At 35.8% G+C, this 17,728-nt stretch overlaps 1 protein-coding gene across 2 annotated transcripts in view; it reads left to right on the forward strand.

Annotated features, from left to right (window-relative positions):
- Nucleotides 1-17,728, forward strand: part of LOC114050149 (WD repeat-containing protein 64-like) — a 172,956-nt gene that overhangs the window by 154,682 nt on the left and 546 nt on the right. For both annotated transcript variants that reach the window (XM_027871753.1, XM_027871754.1), the window contains 5 exons: nucleotides 4,437-4,546; nucleotides 9,426-9,614; nucleotides 12,023-12,128; nucleotides 12,991-13,071; nucleotides 14,419-14,532. In XM_027871753.1, the coding sequence (XP_027727554.1) occupies nucleotides 4,437-4,546; nucleotides 9,426-9,614; nucleotides 12,023-12,128; nucleotides 12,991-13,071; nucleotides 14,419-14,532 (600 nt within the window). The remainder of the gene's footprint in view (nucleotides 1-4,436; nucleotides 4,547-9,425; nucleotides 9,615-12,022; nucleotides 12,129-12,990; nucleotides 13,072-14,418; nucleotides 14,533-17,728) is intronic.

Here is a 17,728-nt window from a genome sequence, read left to right on the forward strand (position 1 = left end):
GGCAAGTGCTGACACCAGGACCCGAGAGCCTCAATACAGGCAGGGGAACTGGATAGACACCACTTCGGAAAACCACCATGGGTGATGGCATTCTCCAGCAGCCAAATCAACTGGTACCTCAACACAACTCTGGGAAGCACAACTCCAGGAAGCAAACCTTCAGCCTGACAGACATCTACCAGCAGCGAAACATTAAATGCATGCTTTTCAGCTCATGATGCAATAAAAATTACATGCAATAAATGGCTATGGAAACATAGACTAAAAATTAATTGGAAACCAAATAATCTAATCCTAAAGAATGAGTGAGTCAAACAACAAGTCATAGAAACAATCAATAACCTCATCCAAGAGAATGACAATAATGAGACAACATACTAAAACTTATGGGATGTAGCAAAAGTGGTCCTTAGGGGAAGTTTTATATCTCTAAATGTTTAAATGAATAAAATAGAGAAAGAAGAGATCAACAAATTGGACACGCAACTAAAAAGCTAGAAACAGAACAAATTAAAAATCCCCAATTAAGTACCAAATTAGAAATTCTTAAAACCAAAGAAGAGATTAATAAAATTGAAATTAAGAAAACTATTGAACTAATAAATAAAACTGAGCTGGTTTTATGAAAAAATCAATAAAATAGATAAACCTTTGGTTAACTTGATTTAAAAAAAGAAAGAAGAAAACCAAATTACCAGCATCAAAAATGAAAAGGGGTAAATTCACTTCCAATGAAGAGGAAATCAAAACAATAATTAGGAGCTACTTTGCCCAACTGTATGCCAATAAATTTGACAATCTTAGCAAGATAGATAAACATTTACAAAAATATAAATTGCCCCGATAAACAGAAGAGGAAATAAAATACTTAAACAACCCTATTTCAGAAAAAGAAATTGAATAAGCTATCAATGAACTCTCTAAGAGAAAATCTCCAGGGCCAGGGAGATTTACAAGTGAATTCTATAAAACATTTGAAGAACAACTAATTCCAATATTATATAAACTATTTGGGAAAATAGGTGAAGAAGGATTCCTACCAAATTCTTTTTATGATACAAATACGGTGCGGATATTTAAACTGGAAAGAGCCAAAACAGAGAAAGAAAATTATAGACCAATCTCCCTAATGAATATAGATGCAAAAATTTTAAATAAAATATTAGCAAACAGATTATAACAACTTATCTTGAGGATAATACACTATGCCAATGTAGGATTTATACCAGGAATGCAGGGCTGGTTCAATATTAAGAAAACTATCAGCATAATTGACCATATCAACAACAAAACTAACAGAAATCATATGATTATCTCTACAGATACAGAAAAAGCATTTGTCAAAATACAACACCTGTTCCTATTAAAAACACTAGAGAGCATAGGAATAAATGGAGTCTTCCTTAAAATTATAGATAGCATCTATCAAAAACCATCAACAAGCATTATATGTAATGGGGATAAGCTAAAAGCATTTCCAATAAGATTGGGGATGAAACAAGGATGTCCATTATCACCACTGTTATTCAATATTGTGCTAGAAATGTTGGCTGCAGCAATCAGAGAAGAAAAAGAATTTGAAGGAATTAGAATAGGCAAAGAAGAAACAACTCTATCAGTCTTTGCAGATGATATGATGGTATACTTAGAGAATCCTAGAGAATCAAGTAAAAAATTACTTGAAATAATAAACAATGGAGTTGCAGGATATGAAATAAACCCCCACAAATTATTGGCATTTCTATATATTACTAACAAAGCCCAACAGCAAGACATAGAAAGAAAAATTCCATTTAAAATTGCTGTAGACATTATAAAATATTTGGGAGTCTACCTGCCAAAACAAAACCAGGAACTATATGAACACAATTACAAAACACTTTTCACACAAATAAAATCAGATCTAAATAATTGGAAAACTATCAATTGCTCATGAGTAGGCCTACCTAATATAATAAAAATGAAAATTCTACCTAAATTAATTTACTTATTCAGTACCATACCAATCAAACTATCAAAAAAATTATTTTATAGAGCTATAAAAAACAATAACAAAATTCATCTGGAAGAACAAAAGGTCCAGAACATCAAGGGAACTAATGAAAAGAAATGCGAGAGAAGGTGGCCTAGCTGTACCTGATCTTAAATTGCATTATAAAGCAGCAATCATCAAAACTACTTGGTACTGGCTAAGAAATAGAGTGGTGGATCAGTGGAATAGGTTAGGTAAGCAAGACACAACTGTCAATGACTATATTAATCTACTATTTGATAAATCCAAAGACTCCAGCTTCTGGGTAAGAGATCACTATTTAACAAAAACTGCTGGGGAAACTGGAAAATAGTGTGGCAGAAACTGGGCATGGACCAACATCTTACACCCTATACCAAGATAAAGTCAAAATGGGTTCAGGATTTAAATATAAAGACTGAGACTATAAGCAAACTAGGAGAGCAAAGAATAGTTTGCCTTTCAGATCCATGGAGAAGGGAAGAATTTATGACCAAACAAGAGATAAAGAACATTATGAAATGTAAAATGGATAATTTTTATTACATTAGATTGAAAAGTTTTTGCACAAACAAAGCCAAAGCATCCAAGATTAGGAGGGAAGCAGAAAACTGGGAAAGAATTTTTATAATCAGTATCTCTGCTAAAGGTCTCATTTCTAAAATACACAGAAAACTGAGTCAAATTTATAAGAATGCAAGTCATTCCCCAATTGATAAATGGTCAAAGGATATGAACAGGTAGTTTTCAGAGGAAGAAATTAAAGCTATCTATAGTTACATGAAAACATGTTCTAAATCATTATTGATTAGAGAAATACAAATCAAACAACTCTGAGGTACCACATCACACCTCTCAGATTGGCTAATTTGACAAAACGGGACAATGATAAATGTTGGAGAAGATATGGGAAAACTGGAAATCTAATGCATTGTTGGTGGAATTGTGAACTGATCCAACCATTCTGGAGAGCAATTTGGATCTATGCCCAAAGGGCTATAAAATTGTGTATACCCTTTAACCCAACAATACCACTTCTAGGTCCAAATCTCAAAGAGATCAGAAAAACAGAAAAAGGACCCACATCTACAAAAATATTTGTAGCAGCTCTTTTTGTGGTGGCAAAGAATTGGAAACTGAGGAGATGTCCATCAGTGGGGGAATGGGTAAACAAGCTGTGGTATGTGAATGTTATGGAATACTGTTGTGCTATAAGAAATGATGAGCAGGCAGATTTCAGAAAAACCTGGACTCACATGAACTGATGCTGAGTGAAATGAGCAGAACCAGGAGAACATTGAACATAGTAACAGCCACACTGTGCAATGACTGACTTTGATAGACTTGGCTCTTCTCAGCAATGCAAGGATCTAAGACAACTCCAAAGATTCATGATGGAAAATGCTATCCACATCCAGAGAAAGAACTATGGAGTCTGAATGCAGATGGAAACATACTATTTCTCTCCTTTTTCTTTGTTGTTTTGTTTTATTGCTTCATTCTCATGGTACTTCCCATTAGTTCTAATTGTTCTTTACATCATGACTAATGGGAAAATATGCTTAATCTGAATGTATAAGTAGAGCCTATATCAGATTGCACACCATGGTGGGGGAGGGAGCAGAGGAAGGGGGAGAAAATTTAAAACTCAAAATCTTATGGAAGGGAATGTTGAAAACTAAAAATAAATAAATTATTTTTTAACAAAGAATGAATTCTTCAAGACAAAAAAGACTGAAATGAAAGAAAAAACCCAAACCTAATTCCTAATTGTGGAATTAAAGCCACCATGACAAGGAATAGAAGAATATATTTTGGATGGAGACTTGCCCAGCTTCCCTTAAATCATACTTTGTTGGTATCTGCCTATTCTTTTTAGCCAAAAATCTAAGTTGATGACAACTGAATTTGTTCATGACTGCCTATTACAGTGCCTCGAACACAGTAAGTGCTCGAGAGATACTACAGCATAGTAGCAGGAGTGTTGCAACACTCTTGCACCAAAAGTCAGGAGACCTAGGATTAAATCCTGCATCAAAATCTTACTATCTGGATGATGGTGAGAAATTTACTTAATCTTTTGGTGCATTTTAAGTGTAAAATTGGGCATATTAATAATTGTTATTTGTCTCACAGAGTGGTTATAAGAAAAATACCTTGCAGCAATTTGGGGGCACCTAGGTGGCACAGTGGACAGAGCACTGGCCCTAGAGTCAGGAGGACCTGAGTTCAAATCTGGCCTCAGATACATAACACTTACTAGCTGTGTGACTCTGGGCAAGTCACTTAATCCCAATTGCCTAAAAAAGAAAAAGAAAAAGAAAAATACCTTGCATACCTTAAATGCTATATAATGATGAATAAGTGTTTGTTGAATTGCTTATCATATTTTTGTTACATAAGTCATTTTGTTATTGCTATTTAGAAATTTAAGCAGCTGATTGCATGGCGTGGGCATGCTTTGAAAATTGTCAATGTCATCTATGTTGAGGATAAACAAGTGGTATTGACCTCCTCTGTTGATGGGTCAGTAAGGTAAGTGCATACTTGACACTTCCCACCAAAAGGAGATTTATGGTAGGGCTCCTTGATTTTGAAGCAGATAGAGGTAAAGGAAGAACTAGTCCCACAATCTTATGGTCCAAATGATACAGACTTCTACTCCTTAAAAATGGTATATATGAGTCTTGAGACTATATATAGCATTAAATTTAGAATTTTTTGCTAAGTCCTCAAGTGCCTTAAATGATCCTACAACATGACAAAGAGTAAAAAAGTTTTCCTAAATAAGTGCAAAGATCTGAACCTAAACAAGGCAAATTAACTCAGAGAAATGTATCTAAACCTAAGGAATACCATGAAAATATGATTTGAAGAAAAGAATAAATGATACAGGAAGAGGTGCACGTGAGCAGGCTATGGCAAGAATAGTAATTACCAGCCTTATTACTTTTTATTTGATGTTTTTAGGACTTAAGAATTTAAAAATTCCCTCTCTATGCTATATAGCATAAATACACACACACACACACACATTTCAGATACTACAGAGACTCCTATGTGTAAGGAAGGAAAGAAAGAGGGAAGGAAGGAAAGAAGGAAGGAAGGAAGGAAGAAAGAAAGAAAAAGAGGGGAGACAGTGACAGAATCAAAACAGTCCTTGAGCTCAAGGACTTGCTATTACCACTATGGGAAATAACATGAACACCAATAGATCAACAAATATGTGTGTGTGCACATACATACATACACACAGAGAGTAATTGGGGGAGGTCTCAGTAACAGCAGAGGATCAGGAAAATCCTCTTGTAGAAGGTGCACTCGAGATCAACCTTGAAGGAAAGAAAGGAAGGAAGGAAGGAAGGAAGATGTATATGTGTATTGTTATATAACATATGTGGTTTGGCAATTTTCTATCACAGATGATAGAGTGATCACTACTTCAAGGATCTATGTTTTCATAGCATTTATATGGGCATCGCCTTAACTCAGACTGTAATCACTTGTACACCTTAGTAGATGGTCTTCATGAGTTTCTGTGGCTGGTAAAATAAGTCAACTCTGGGTGGCCAACCTTTTAATGATGAGCCTTTCCACATTTAGCTAGACTAGTCTTCAAGTGAGAAATACTCTGTTGTTGAACCCATAGTTGAGTCTTTTCCAGTCTATTAGGATCTGCCAGAGCTTGGGCTTTTCTGGCATAGCCTTCAAGGATCCAGGATAATTATCCTACCATGATAACTAAAGTCCATTGGAATAGGCCATTGGACTACTAATGAGGCAGCCCCTACTCCTCCAATCTTGCTTTATAGCACACCTCATAGTGTGTATGTATGTATGTATGTATCTATCTATCTATCTGCCTACCTATCTGAAAGGAATTCATGCAGTATCATAGATAGAGATAGAGATAGAGAAAGACAGACATGGATACATGTATATCGTGTGTGCATGTATATACATACATATGTATACATTGCATATGTTTATATTATAATATCCCTGAAATAATTACATGCATAAGCATGTCAAAAATTCAACATAAGGAAATACTGCCTTAGACTGCCAAGGGTTCTAAACCTGAGATTTCTGAACTTCTAAAAAAATTGATAACTATATCTCAATCTAATTGCATTCCTTTGTAATACTCCATACTGTAATCTTTGCATTCAAAAACAATCTGAGAAGGGTTCCATAGGTTTTACCAGATTGCCAAAGGAGTCCACACACAAAAAAAGGTTAAGAACCCCTGCCTTAGAAGAAAAGAGAGGCAAAAGAGTTTGAACTTAATTTGAAAGCAAAACACAACCAGTGTATAATGTTCACACTTTTGTGGCATGACAGGCAAAGCAGTGGACTAGGAATCAATTAAATAACTAAATAGATAACTGCTAGACTCATCTCCACTACTAAATCAGCTATGTGTCATTTCACCTCAAATATGTCATTTCACTTCAGTTTTATCATCTATAAAATGAGCGGCATCTCTAATGCTATTTTCTATGATTCTGTGAGCTGATAAAAAATGCAACTAATTTCACCAGAATACTTCAGTACTGAAAATAAAATACCTACCAGTATGCTATCCTTTCTTAGTGTGCCAGTTTATGTACTCATAGTTACTTCCTTGTCATACTTTTCTGATCAATTGATATATCCCCAGCCAACCAAGAAGAAAGCATAAGTCCTCGAATGACATGCTATTTGGGAGCAAAATTCCAGGGCTGATTTTGCATTGCCCAACAAGGGATATTGCTAGTTGATTAGCAGGGATGTTCAGAATGTACCATTATATCATACACAAAACATGTTGTTCACAACTCTGGCCCCTCTAGTCTGTACTCCACCCTATTTTCAGTTACCTGATAGGTGCTAATTATTTTTATCACTCACTTTTTTTTTTTTTGGTGAGACAATTGGGGTTAAATGACTTGTCCAGAGTCACACAGCTAGTAAGTATTATATGTCTGTGGCCGGATTTGAACTCAGGTCCTCCCGATGCCAAGGCTGGAGCTCTATCCACTGTGCCACCTAGCTGCCCCTATCACTCACTTTTAAAATCAGTTCTTCCTATCTCGCTATCAGTAGTTCTGAACTACTACTTCTGATTGCTAACTGCCCTTCCCAGACACATTTCTTTTATCTTTTTAAATATATAATATTTTATTTTTCCCCAATAACAGGTTAAAACAATTTTTAACATTTGTTTTTTTTAAATTCCAAATTCTATCCCTCCCCTACCTCTTCCCTGAGACAATAAGAAATCAACATAGGTTATACATACACAGTCATATAAAACATTTCCATGTTAGTCATTTTGTACATGACTCAAATTTGAAAGAAAAGAATGGAAGAAAGTGACAAATAGCATGCTTTATTCTGTATTCAGACAGGATCAGTTCTTTTTCTGGAGGCAGATAATATGCTTCATTGTTAGTCCTTTGGGACTGTCTTAGATCATTGTATTGCTGAGAATAGCTAAGCCAGACATATCTTTCCGCAATAAAGATGATACCTTCTCTCTGTTATTTCTAAATGTCCTCACTTTCAAATCTTTGTTTATTAAACAAACATACATAGACTTTTATATATGAACTAAGTGTGATTGAAAGATAGGTTGGAGGAAGTCAGGAAGTCAATCAGAAGGCAAACGTTTAGTGGGGCTAAAGTCTAGTACAGCTAATGTCCAGGAAATTAAGATTCAAGGGACTCCCAGTGGAAGGTTCAGAACCTTGGAGAACTCCAAGTGTAAGGAAACAGTAGCAGTTAAGAGCCTGGATGATATTTCAGCAATGGACCAAAGCAAACTGAAGGCTTTGATAGTCATCCCTAAAGTTATCTAGATTTTCATACTACTGGGATTTCTAGACTTTTAAAATGATAAAAAATTATTTCATTTATGTTTTACAATAATGATATGATACTGCAGATAGAGTCTTGGGGTTGGGGGGGTAAAATTAAACTATCTAAAGTTACAAGGTTAGTAGTTTACAGAACAAGGATTCAAACCCAGGTATTCTGACTCTACATTAGGAACATATTAGGTGAAGACAGACCATCTAGATTTTGGAACTCATAATTCTGAAGGACAGATCAGGCTAGTATTAATCCTCAAACTTTAATTTTGGAATTATTATTTGTATTCTCCTGTTGTTAGTATTTGCCATAGTCTAGAGGTTCTGGTTTTGGTCAAATCTTCATTCTAAGATCTCCCCAGCTGGACCCATGATAGGTAGGTCCATCCTGCTATCCTGTGGGACTTTGAAGTGAGATAAGAAAATAAAAGAAAACTCCCCCAAATGTCATTTGTTCCAGCCTCATTATGTAGGAATAAGTATTTTTACTAAAGAGTCTCCTTAGTTATCTTGTATAGAAGAAAAGCCATGGGCAATTTAATGTCAAAAGATATTCCATGGAAAATGATCCATTATTGTCAAATGTTTTAGGGGATCAATAATTAAAAATGAGTATAATTATAAGATAGAATGTAAACTCTTAGAGGGAAGGAACTGGTTCATTTTGTCTCTGTATTCCAGTGCCTAGAAGTGCCTGGAACACAGTTGGGGCTCAATAAATGTTTGTTGATTGTTACCACTCACAGAAAGAGAAAGGGAGAGAGAGAGGGAAGGAGGGAGGGAGGGAGAGAGAGAGAGGGAGAGAGAGAGAGAGAGAGAGAGAGAGGGAGAGAGAGAGATACAGCAATAATGTGAGGCCCTAAACAATATTTTTTTCAAAGATACTGGGTTTCCTTCATATCTCTAGGTCAAGTGACAATACAATTTTAAAACCTTTCTCCTAGTGCCAATACTTAAAGGCAAGATAAGAGGTTCATTTTATGGTCTGATTTAGCAGATGTGTGTTCTATCAGTAATCCTGGGTCCTAGTCACTCCTGCGTGGTGATGGACATCATTTGTGAGAAATTACTTAAGCAGTCTCTCCCTTAGGTTCCTCTTTTGCCAAATAAATGATGCTGTGCAGCCCTAAAGTTTTGTTCAAAAGTATCATATGCTTTATGTGAATTGTCTTATAGAATTGCATGGAATAAGAGATAAAAGAACTTGAAAAAAACTGAAGGACTAATAAAAAAAAGTACAAAAATGGCTTCAAAAGCAGCCTTACCGGGGCAGTGAGGTGGCACTGTGGAAGGAGCACCAGCCCTGGAGTGAGGAGGACCTGAGTTCAAATCTGGCCTCAGACACATAACACTCACTAGCTGTGTGACTCTGGACAAGTCACTTAATCCCAATTGCCTCACCAAAAAAAAAAAGCAGCCTCACTACTATACATACATACATACATACATACATACATACATACATATAGTATATATGTGATGTGATATGTGTATACATATATGCATACATATATATACATACATATATATATATAAAATTTTCTCTCCACCCCCTCAAGGATTTGGCATGCCCGCAATGGACATTACTGTGGCTACTTTGGACAGCGCAGAACATTTGAACTGAACGAAGTAACTGATTTCATCTTGCCTTGTGATGTTAGTGAACACCCTGTAGAAGTAAAAGAAGAAAGCAAATACACAGAAAAGAAACAGAAATATGAATATCCTCTAGTATTTGACCGTGACAAGTAAGATAACAGTTTTTATTTAGAGGGGCAGTTGTGAGAGTGGGAGTTTACAAACTTATATTTTTAACAAAATAATGCAAGTTAAGTCAAATTGTGAAATTATTTATGTTATATGTAACGTGTGTGTCATGTGTGGTGGAAATATATTAATACTACAAATATACAGTAGGGGAGTGTATTATCTTTTTTTCCTGACCCATGGGGGGGTGGAACCCAAAGTGACATGCATAAGTAAAAACCAATTTAATTAACTCTTTTAAGGGTTTGTTTTTTTTAAAAGGTTCTCTCTTTGATATATCATATCACACACACACACACACACACACACACACACACACATCCTTTCTTTTCAAAACACTGTAGTCCAGAATGTAACATATCATATCTATATCATTTGAGTAGCTTTTGAATTGCCCCTTGTCTCATCCCTTCATTTCATTCTATATACCATCACCATGTTAGTATCCTTAATATTCAGTCATTTCACCCTCTTGCTTAAAAACTGCTGGCGCCTCCCTGTTGCCTTTAGGATAACATTCAATATTCTTTGACTCCCTCAGAGCTGTAACTAAAGTGGGAGGTGATTTGGGTTTTGTCTCAGGCACTTAAGCTGAAAAGATGCAAAAGATATTTTAATAATGATTTTAAAAGGTTTTGCATTTTGGTATTTCTTATGTTTACATTTTGGTTGCATATACATGCCTTGGTAGTTCAAACAAATGAATTTAGGACCTGTTGGCAAGAATAATTAGATAAATGAAAAAACTAACAGATACTACCTCAAATGAGCTCCTCCCCTGTATAGCCATGCTACACACTACACTACTCCCATCCCAGGTGGTAACCTCCCTAGAAGGATACTGGTATCTCTTCTCCCTCAGGGCTGGTATCTTTAGACCTCACCCCTTTATGGGGTGATATCCCAGGATTTCCTCTCTTACCTAACTTAATTTATCTTTTTTAATTCTTGTATTATCATGCTTTGTGCTGTTTATTCCAGTTATTAAAATTGCTATTCATATCTCTAGCCTTCATAGTCTAGTTCCAATATACTTATTCAACTTTTTCTCTCAATGTTCTCTAACTCCACACTTCCCATTCCATATAGATCAGCTTCCCCACTGTCACCTGAACAATCCACGCTTATTCCCTCCTTCATAGACTTGCTTTTGATAAATGCCATTCCCATCCCTGGAGTACCTTCCTTTTTTCCTTTCACCTAGCCAAACTCTATACATCCTTCGAGGTGTAGCCTCTCCATTAAACTTTTCCCAGATATTCAATAGGCTCATCCTCAATTCTGAACTGGAAATGAATGACCTTAAAAACCAGTTAGCCTAACCCCCTAATTTTATAGATGAGGGAACTGAGATCTACAGAGGCATAGTCACCTGTCCAAAGACTCACACAGTTTGTAAATCAGAGCTGGGATTTAAACCCAGATCCTATGATGCCAAATTCAGTGCTTTTTTCCCCCACTGTATCATGCTATCACTGGTAAGGCAGGTTTCCTGTGTTAACCATAATTATATTTTTCAAGTTCACCAGGCTGCTTTTTAAATTTCTATTGTTGCTTTTTAAAAAAAAAATTGTTTTGTCAATTTCTTTTCCTAAAACTGAATAACCATATAAGGGATCTTTGAGGTTTTCCCTCACCTGCCAGGATGCTGTATTTCATTTGTCATTATTACTATTACATAATGACTGGCCCACAGGGGGGAAAAAAGTATTTTTTTTCATGGAATAACATTCTGCCTCATAGCTATTTTTTTAAATTACATGACCACTAAAGATATTTAAAAGCAATATTGCATGTTCCCAATTGAATTTTTAAAGTAGGATGACAGGCAGTATGAAAAGAGAAGACTTCCAGACACTTCATTTTAGAAAACTTGCCATGAGCCAGCTGAAAGTAAACCAAGGGTCAGTTACAGCCTATGAGACAGTGGTTTTCCCAAATCTGCCATGCATTATCTCCTACCATATGCTAATATATGTAAATTGGTTATAGAAATCATGTTGTTTTCTTTGAGCAGTGGCACTGGTAATCATAGGAACCAGAACTTAAATATGGCATAGTGGGTATGCCCTGGACTTAAAAAGGAGAAACCACGTGGTTTTACTTGTGGGGAAAAGGAAAACAGGACCACTTAGGGGATTCTTGTTTTCAGGAAGGAGCAGGACTAAATGATCAAGAGGTTCTTTCCAACTCTGAGATTCAATTATTTTATGAAGTTGAGTGGAACATGGGGTGGTGTCAGCAGTAGTTTGCCAAAGATTTGGTTGAGGTTGAATTAAAGAACTTGAAAAGCAAGAAAGGAGATATCAGGATTGAGACTTTATTACTGAGATGTACTTTAGTATAATTAACTACTAACACATTTTTTTCTTTATATCTTTTTATGCAGATGGAGGAAAATGAGTTCATTCTCCTTATTATTCAGACAACCAATTCCCAAACCCTTTGATGTTAATCAAGAATTTAAGTTTTTCAAATCCCTTTCTTCTCCAAAGGTAATCTTCCTCTTTTCTATCCCTTCATTTTTGCTTTCCTAGATGTATACATGTGTTAAGAAGAAAAGCAAGATCCATAAAACTTTTTTCTCAGTCACAAACCTGTCCTTTTTCTGTGTGAAAGTGGTAGAGAGAAAGGTGTATGTTATTCATACCATTTCAGCTTTTAACATCTCCTCGAACTTCAAGCAGCTTTAGGCATTTGGCCAAGAGTTGATGTGAATTTTATTAGCTATTTTTATGTGTAGCACGACCAATGAATTTTCACCACTACTCATACCACTTACATTCTGTCTTATTAAAAGAAGGAGAAAAAGTCATGTAATTGAGATTAAATGATTTAACCAGTCTTAGAGAGAATAGAGGCTTGCTGAACTCTCTGGTCCTAATTGGGCAAAGTTTGAAAGAGTAGTAACTCTGGATTCAAAGGACCTGGGCACAAATCCCATTTCTGATACTTACTATCTGTGGGATCTTGGGCAAATCACATAACTTCTTTGGGCCTCAGTTGCCTCATCTGTAAAATGAAGATCTGGGACTAGATGGACCCTGGGGTCCCTTTCTGCTCTAGATTTTGATTCTATGACTTCTTCAGTATGGCAATCAGAGCAGAAAAGCTGAGTTCTTAAAGTTACGGTTAAATTCAGCTCCTTTGGACCTCATTAGCATTCATCAGGGGCCATTTTCCCTCTCTGGATTTTTGCTACTTGTGTAATTCATTTCCTTTTGAATCCTGTTTATACTTGCTCAGCATCATTCCATATGGGGGCCTACCATTACAGTCATCACCACTGAGAGCTATTAATTTAATGTGAGCTTTCCATGGAACACATACATGTTCAATCACTCTTTTCTTTTACAGATTAGAAGAAATATTTTGGAAAGTACCATGACAGGAAACAGAGAAGCTGGGGTTATATTTGGTTCCCTACCTATATACAGGGTAAATTCAAGCTAAACTTTTTTAGCATAGTAGAGTCAAATTTTCCCATGATTTTAAAGTGAAATACCTCAAATAATCAATCAATATATTTTTGTTGAAAATATACTCCATGCTCACTCAGCTGAGTTGTATTGATAATACCAAAAAAAAGTGTAAAACATTCCTGTCTTCAGTGAGCTTACCATTTCTTTAGAAAGATAAAAGTAATTCATATGGAACATTTCAAAACAATTGAATCCTAGACTGTGCTACTCACTCCCTTCTGCCTACAAACATTTTTCAAGTCCTTTGTCCTAAAAAAAACCAAACCAACTTCCTTAAACTTAACTATTTTCTTTTCAAGCTCTCTCTCTCTCTCTCTCTCTCTCTCTCTCTCTCTCTCTCTTCCTCTCTTTCCCCCCCTCTCTCCCTCCCTCCCTTCCTCTCCCTCTGATAGATTTACAACCATTTAAAAATGGTTCATTGAAGAGATAGAAAAAAAGTAACATCTATTCAAGAAACCCATCATACTCTACACAGGGTGAAAAAGACACAATGTAGGAAGCACTAATACAAGAAGCTAAAGGCACTTAACACTTAACACTAACAGAAAAAGCTTAGACCTATAACTACAATGTTTTCCTTGTGGCATGACAATTCTCAATTAGTGGCATTGCCTCCACAACTTACTAGGCTTTCACCCATGGGGTGGTATTTTCTTCCCATAAACTCCTCCTCCTTCTCCTCCTCCTCCTCCTCATCATCATCATCATTATCATTGAAGGTCTTTTTTATCTCATGAGGAGTGGGTCATTGATCAATGCATTGATTCTAGGTAACTACTCTCAGCATCCTTCCAAAACTCCATCAGTGAACACACATTTATTAAATGCCTACTGTGTGGCTGTGCTAGACACTGAGTGGAAGTGGGGCAAGGGGAATATTATACTTAGATAAGATATAAAGTTTAGTAGGGTAATAAGGCAATCATCCATAAATAAACATAATAGAGGACAAATAATTCTAAGCGGCAAAAGTAGGGCAATGGTGCAAATGGCCACTAGAAGATGTCTACGATCTAGGGACTGGTATGATCAGCTATATGAGAAGATCCCACAAAAAGAAATGATAATGTAGACAGCTCCCTGGGACTAGGAAGGAGTTCCACTTTCATCCCAATACAAAAATGCAAAAAGATAATGCAGTTACAAATTCCAGAGGAAAGAGTCAAATTCAGTACATCATGGGAGATGCTAAAGTAGGAAGCACTAGAAGTAGAAGGGGAAAAGGTTGTGCAAACCAGGGAAGAGTCATGAAAACTAGTCAGGATGTTTAGCATCCTAACAACTATTCATTTTTATTTTCCAGGTTCCAAGCCCCACAAGCCTGAGATTCCTTCCCCTCATTGGTGCAGATGCACATAAGGAGTCTTCAGAAAATTTCCAAGGAAAAAAGAAGGGAGGTCGTATTCTGCATTCACAGGTAAGCTTTGTACTAGGAATTTTTTGATGCGTTTCTGTTAATTTTAATGTACTTTTTAAATCCAATTTTATTTTCAGTTTAAAATTCTGTCTCCCACCTCCACCCCCACCTCTATCTCCCCCATCCATTAAGGAAACAAGAAAAAAAAACTGTTACATGTATGTATATACACACATATAGTTAAGCAAAACAAATTCCCACATTAGCCATGGTGTGTGTGTGTATATATATTACAATCTGAGAGTTTATCACCCCTCTATCTGTAAGTTGAAAGCAAGTCTTAAGGTTGTTTTTCTTTCATAGTATTGTTGTTACTATATAAACTGTTTTCCTGATTCTACTCATTTCACTTTGCAACATTTCAGAAAAGTCTTCCCAGATTTTTCTAAAACCATCTCCTTCATCATTTCTTCACCATTTCAAAAGTATTTCATCACATACATATGCAGTAACTTATTTAGCCACTTCCCAATTAATGACCACTCTTTCATTTTCCAATTCTTCACCACCACAAATGAGCTACCATAAATATTTTTGTACATATGGGTTCTTTCCCTCTTTCTCTAATATTTTTGAGGTATAGATCCAGTAATGCTATTTCTGGGTAAAAAGGTATGCACAGTTTAGTAGATTTGGGGCCATAGTTCTAAACTGCTTTTCAGAATGTTCTACTCCTTATTTTTATTGCAATCCTTCCTACTTTCTCCTGTTTATCCAGAACACATTTTACCTGAAACATTCTATCCCATCTATTTATATTCTATACTCTTATACTGAATGTGTTTTTAAGGCAATGTGATAGAGATTGGGAGCCAGGTAAGCAGAGAATAAAGTAAAGACAAAGAATTATCTTATTAAAATAATTATAAAGTTATGTCTATTATGACTTTCTGCCTCATAGTTCATGTACTTGTTTAAAAAATCAGGCAACCCCAGATGATACCCCTGAGAGATTTTATAAAATCTATTTGGAAGTTTCCATTATTGTTATCATTATTAATTGTTATTATCAGTATTATCATTATTATCCTGGTTACATGCCCCAGGGTATTTATGGCAGCATTATATCTACATATGGATCAATAATTTCAGCAGCTGTGCAAAGTTAGAATATTTACTTATAGTATAATATAATGAAAAGAGCATCACATTTGGATTCAGCAGATCTGGACTAAGATATTGGATCTGCTACTTATAAGAGCCATGGCAAATGACTACATCTCTCTAACACTTGGTTTTCTTAACTGAGGGGAAGAGTGGTTGGATTAAATATCACCGTGGTTTCTCTCAGCTCTTAAGTCCTGTGATCCTATGATACCTCTACTAGTACCCACTATTTGTCAATTTGTAAGACCTTAACCAAACTTGATGCCTTCCACCTAATATGGTTTAAGCCAGTCTTCTAGATCAAAAGTTATGAGGGGGAGAAGATATAAAGCAACAATGATTTTGTATTCCTTTCCATGACATCTAACCGAAAACATGAAAAGAATAAAATTGGGGGCGGGGGGAGCACAGGATGATTTAATTACATCGTGACCTGAGGCAAGTAACTTAGCTTCTTAAAGTCATAACTGCCTGCTCTGTATATAGATGGATTGGCATTAATGAGGCAGGATGGCAGAGTGGAAAAGATAACACTGAGTCAAGAAACTTAAGTTCTAATCTCCAAACATCCTAATTACATGTGTCCTTGGCCAAATTACTTCATCTCTCTGTTCTCTCATGTTCAATGAGTTGACTGGATTAAATAATCATTTAGTTCTCTTTCAATTCCATATTTCTGATTGACATGTAAGGCCCCATCCAATTCTATAATTTATTGTTCCTATTCTATTACCCGAAGAGAGAATGCTAGAATACATTTCAGTCATGGTAACATTGAATAAAACTTTAGTTGTATAAAAAGAAAGATATTAATTCTGGACTAGGGTTCTAAACTATGTATGCCACAAAGGGTAATGTGTAAATAATTGTTATTATGTAAATAATTATGTTAATGTTAGAATTTTAAGTCAGCAAGAGCCCCATTGAGTCAAAAATATTATTTTATAAAAAAAGGTAATCTTTTAATTTTTGAGAACATAGGTAATTCAAATAAGCTACCGCTTCACCAGTAATTTGGGTGGAAGAAAGACCATCTGATGGTGGAAGAGAGCCCAATGAATTTAATTGATTTACTCTTGATTATCTGAGTAAATGATGCAAAGGCCTAGATAATCTAGATGTAGTAGTGGTCTTCTAGCCAGTATACCAATATTCTGACAGAGTTTCATTCATCCCCTCCGCACAAAAATTACTTCTACTTAGAAAATATTATAAGAATGATTTGGGGCATTAGATCTGCCCTCCTACTTGTGTTTTGATTAGGTATATATTAATAATAATTTACATTCTCTGAGTTAAACAGTGACAACAAGGAAGAGATCTGGAACTTTGTTAGATGTCAAGCGGAAACAAATCTGAGATCCAAAATTAACCACACTTAATTGTCAATATGATAGCTATACATCTAAGCTGTATTACTAACTAACTATGCAACTCTGGGAAAGACACTTCCACTCTCTGGGCCTCAGTTTTTCCTCTTTAAAATAAAGGGATTAGACTAGATGATGAGGAAGTAGGACTACATGATCTCTATGGTCCCTTTCAGTCCTAAATGTATAAACATTTTTTGGTTGCTGAAAATTAACTCTTTAAGATGCCAATCAGATCTGTAACCTCAAATAAAATGAAGGTGCACTATATTAGGATAAGAATGAGTGTTTAAGCAAGAGTGAGGAACTTTCACTTACCAGATTTATTTCGTTTAGTCCACAGGGTAATATTGCTCTGGTCATTGCACCTGTAGTATGGGGTGGGGGGGGGAATTCCTTTCTGGAGAGCTGCTGTTGCTAAAACATTCAGAATCATTTTTTAAGTTATATAAAAGCAGTTGAAGAGCTGTGATTGATTAACATTTCAAAATTCAGTGATAAGAGGTGACCCATGCTGAAGCAACAGTCTAAGTAACCAAGAGGCTATGATCAAAGAATCATACTTCCTAATCCTTTCCCTTCTTCATCATCATCATCATCATCATCATCATCATCTCTCTCTCTCTCTCCCTCTGTGTGTGTGTGTGTCTCTCCCTCTCTCTCTCTCTCTCTCTCTCTCCATGCCCTTCCTTTTCTCAATTCAAATTTGGAATCACACA

The sequence above is a fragment of the Vombatus ursinus genome, unplaced genomic scaffold, assembly GCF_900497805.2.
Source record: "Vombatus ursinus unplaced genomic scaffold, bare-nosed wombat genome assembly UNPS02014798.1, whole genome shotgun sequence".
NCBI lineage: Eukaryota > Metazoa > Chordata > Mammalia > Diprotodontia > Vombatidae > Vombatus > Vombatus ursinus.